The 4,064-nt window shown below is 41.2% G+C and overlaps 1 protein-coding gene across 1 annotated transcript in view; it reads left to right on the forward strand.

Annotated features, from left to right (window-relative positions):
* tmprss15 (transmembrane serine protease 15) overlaps positions 1-4,064 on the forward strand; it is a 49,456-nt gene that overhangs the window by 23,897 nt on the left and 21,495 nt on the right. The window contains exons 2-5 of the mRNA XM_005753236.1: positions 280-389; positions 471-611; positions 683-832; positions 927-1,032. Coding sequence (XP_005753293.1) covers positions 280-389; positions 471-611; positions 683-832; positions 927-1,032 — 507 coding nt within the window. The remainder of the gene's footprint in view (positions 1-279; positions 390-470; positions 612-682; positions 833-926; positions 1,033-4,064) is intronic.

Here is a 4,064-nt window from a genome sequence, read left to right on the forward strand (position 1 = left end):
ATTGTAAATATTGTAAAACTTTTCTTCTGTCATTTAATGGTCGGGCATTGTACAGCTACAAGCATTTCACCCCCATGTCATACTGTGTATGGTTGTGTGTGTGTGACAAATAAAATTTGAATTTGAATTTGAATTTGAATTTGAATTTGAATTTGAATTTGAATTTGAATAACACTCAGTGTAACAGACACACCCCAACACATGAATGGTGAGTTCTTTGTAAAACAGACATTAAAACAAGCTCTTTCATTCACTAATAAAGAGTTGTGTTGTTTTCAGGGTTGATGACGGACTTTCAGTTCAGGTTACCTTCCCTCATTTTGAAACTGAAGAAAACAGCGACACTCTGAGGCTTTATGAAGGTGTGGGACCAAACAAAGTCTTCACAGGTGAATCCCACAGTCAGTCTGAACAGACCACAACTGCTATCCTTAACCCTATGGCTCACCTCCTGATTTAATGATTGGCAGCTCAGTTCTCAGGCTCCACCTCTCCTGGAAATGTGTGGCTGCTGACCGACCAATCAACTGTGGAGTTCACCTCTGATGATATCAACAGTCTGTCAGGGTTCATAGCCACGTACAGTGCAGCCAACATTTCCACGCTGTCAAGTAAGATGTGATAAACAGACTATTACATGTTCTCTGAGCGTTCCCTTTACCTGATGTGTTTTTGTGTGTAGACGAGGAGAAGCTCACCTGCAACTTCGAGCAGGGCATGTGTTTCTGGAGGCAGCAGCAAGATGATAACGGGGACTGGTTTCGAATCAGAGGCCCCACTTTTCCGACTTTAACTGGCCCAAGTGTCGACCACACGCTGGGTAACAGCTCAGGTGAGTTTCACGTGGAGATCATTACTACTGAATCATCAGTCAGTATGATTTAAAGATTGACTCCAATTAATCAGTTTGTATTGAATGCCATCAGGTTTCTACATTGTCACTTCTAAGAGTCCTGGCCAATGGGAGAAGAGCTTCAGGCTCGACAGCCTTCCTCTGACTCCATCCATGCAGCCCATGTGTCTGAGCTTCTGGTAACAAAATATCATTGTTAAATTACACCACTGGGCACTCATGTGATTTCATCTATTTATGTAGAATCAGCCTGCAAGGCTGACAGTTCTTTAAAAGAGAACAAGTAATTCAAACGAGTTTTTTCAAATTCAAATTTTATTTGTCACACACGCAACCATACACAGTATGACATGAGGTGAAATGCTTGTAGCTGTGCAATGCAATACCCGACCATTAAATGACAGTGGTTTTACAGTATTTACAATTTACAGGTTATACACATTTTACAGATTTAACTTAGAAATTTACAGTAAAAAAAAAAGTGCAAATAGCAGAAAGAGATTATAAATTATAGGAAGTGTGCATGAAGAAAAACCAGAGTGCGTGTGGTGATGTGATGTGTGTGAGAGTCCAGTCCTACACCTGGTTCAGGGCCCGAATAGCCTGTGGGAAGAAGCTCCTCCTCATTCTCTCTGTTTTGGCCTTGAGGGAGCGGAAGCGCTTCCCAGACCTCAACAGTGAGAAGAGTCCATTGTTGGGATGGGAGAGGTCCATCATAATCTTCCTAGCTTTAGTCTTGCCCCGCAAATGCCAAACTTCAGAGAGAAAAATGCAGACTTTAAATGTGTCATCTAACTCCAGCAAACATGACACCGCTTGCAAAGGCAACCTGTTGACTACAAAGAGACCTTTTACACAACAGAAGCACATTAAAGCTTCATTTTGAAAAACTAAAAAAAGCCAGGATGAACTGTAGAAAAAAAGTACAAATCTTTTTAAACCCATACAATAGCGATAATTGGATCTGACTACTTGCCAAAAACAAGTACAAAAACCAATACTTCCACCACACACATGAAAAAAAATTCAGTGAATTGGAGGACAGGTTTTATTTTATTCTCTGCTGATAAAAAATAAAATATTAATAAAAATGACCAGAAAAACAAAATTTCAATTAAAAAATAAACACTTCTGTTAAATTATTGCAAAATGTCCATATTGTAAACAAACAAACAAAATAACTAAAGTATTTTGAACTGTCTCCAGCTTTCAGACATAACATTAATGAACCTATTGCAGAGTATCCACATTTTAAACAACAAATATCAGTGAACTATATCGGACTGTCTCCAGCTTTCAGATTGAAAAATAAACACTTCTGTTCAGAATAAAATAAATAAAAATTATGTTTCAGAATAAAATAAACACTTCTGTTAAATGATTGCAAAATATCCATCATATATCCAAACAAAATAACAGTGAACAATTTAGTGCTGTCTACAGCTTTCAGATTCACATAACATTTTTTATTGTTGTGATTTGTCTTCTCGTAAAATTGCGGCCTCTCCAAGATACGTCTCCAAGTCTACACTAGAACCTACCACAACTCTGCCCACCGATGCTGGTGCCTAATCAGCAATTTCATCAAACATGCTGTCCAGACTAGTAGTGGGCTGGTTACTGTGTGCTTTTCTTGAAGGTGGTTCATTCAGGTCATGATGTTCCTGCTTGTCTCCAGGCAACCTTAGCAGCTCAAGTTGCAGAATCTCTTTGGCATTTCCAGCAGCTATGGTGCTGGAAAAAAAGATGTTTATATTTAAAACAGAGAAAGAAAAAAGTTAGCTGACAATAGGTTAGCATCCTATTTTTTTGCAGTCACACACAGATACATACACACTCATATTCACATATAGATAGCCAATCTGAACGCTGGAGTCTCACACAGTTAACTACACAGTCACAGATACACACAGTTGCATAGAGTCATATTCACACACAGTCACACAATTACAGTCACACACAGTCAAAGGTAAACACACAGGCACACACTCACCTGGGATCGAGTCGAGTGGCGATGCTATAGAGTGGGTTTTCCTCCACATCAGTGAGCCGCGTCCTGACAGCTGCAGCCAAGGTTCCTTTCATTGCTTTGATCCCATGGTCCTCATCAGTCTCCCTTGTTAGAAATCTGTGGAGCACTGTGACTGCTGGAGTGATGTCTGCATCTGCAGAGCTGACTTTTCGAGTTAACTCCTCGAATGGACCCAGAACAGATATCACTTTCTCCAGCAATGTCCACTGGTGAGTCATGAGCGTATCAGGGAGTCCATATTCAGACACGAATATTCCCAGAGCCCGTTTCTGCTCAATCAGTGATTGTATCATATAAAACGTGCTGTTCCAGTGGGTCTGAACATCTTGCTGGAGCCGTTTCTCAGGCTGGTTGATCTGTAATTGAATGTATTTGAGACGGGAGCTGGCCAGAGCAGAATGTTTAAAATGTCCAACTATTTTGCGGCAAACTGCCACCACATCAGCAACACTCTTCAGTGACAGAAGGCCCTCATGAACAACCAGCTGGAGAGTGTGAGCAGTACAAGGTAGGCTGGGCAGCTCACCATCACTCATGGCCTCTATCACATTTCTTGCGGTGTCCCGGAGCACTATGTGGATGGACGTCTTCAGTATATCCCACATCTGGGGCATGCTATTGAAAAGCAGCTGCGATGGTTTAACTAGTGTGCGAGCCCCTGAACGACTTTGCGTGTGTGTAGTGTAGTGTGTAGTGTGACTTGATGACGAACAAACTCCTCATCAATCCACTGCGCTGTTAAACTGAGGTGTGACATCGAGCGCACACTGCTTGTCCAAATGTCTGTAGTGAAACTTAAGGCTGAAACCTGATGCATGAGATTATGCATGTGTTTTTTTACCTTTTCAAAATGTGTTGGCACCATTATGCCAGTGATGTATGGGTGGCTGGGAATCTCATATTGCGTCTCGAGTATGCTGAGAAGGCGGCAAAATCCTATGTTTTCCACGACTGACAGTGGCTGATCATCCAGAGCGATAAACTGAGTCAGAGCCTATGTTATTTTGAACGATTTGATTTGATTTTCTCTTGACATTGTAGTGTTGATGCATGTGTGTTCTTGATAAGTCTTCACATATCTCGCGCCAAAACTTCTGAACTGGTGGACAGAACCAAAGAGCGTGGATATAATTGTCCGGTGTATTGGTTTGGCAGTGTGAGCAGTTATTGGTAGACGTA

This window comes from Pundamilia nyererei, unplaced genomic scaffold, assembly GCF_000239375.1.
Source record: "Pundamilia nyererei isolate P.nyererei 1_Seehausen unplaced genomic scaffold, PunNye1.0 scaffold00414, whole genome shotgun sequence".
In the NCBI taxonomy this organism is placed as follows: domain Eukaryota; kingdom Metazoa; phylum Chordata; class Actinopteri; order Cichliformes; family Cichlidae; genus Pundamilia; species Pundamilia nyererei.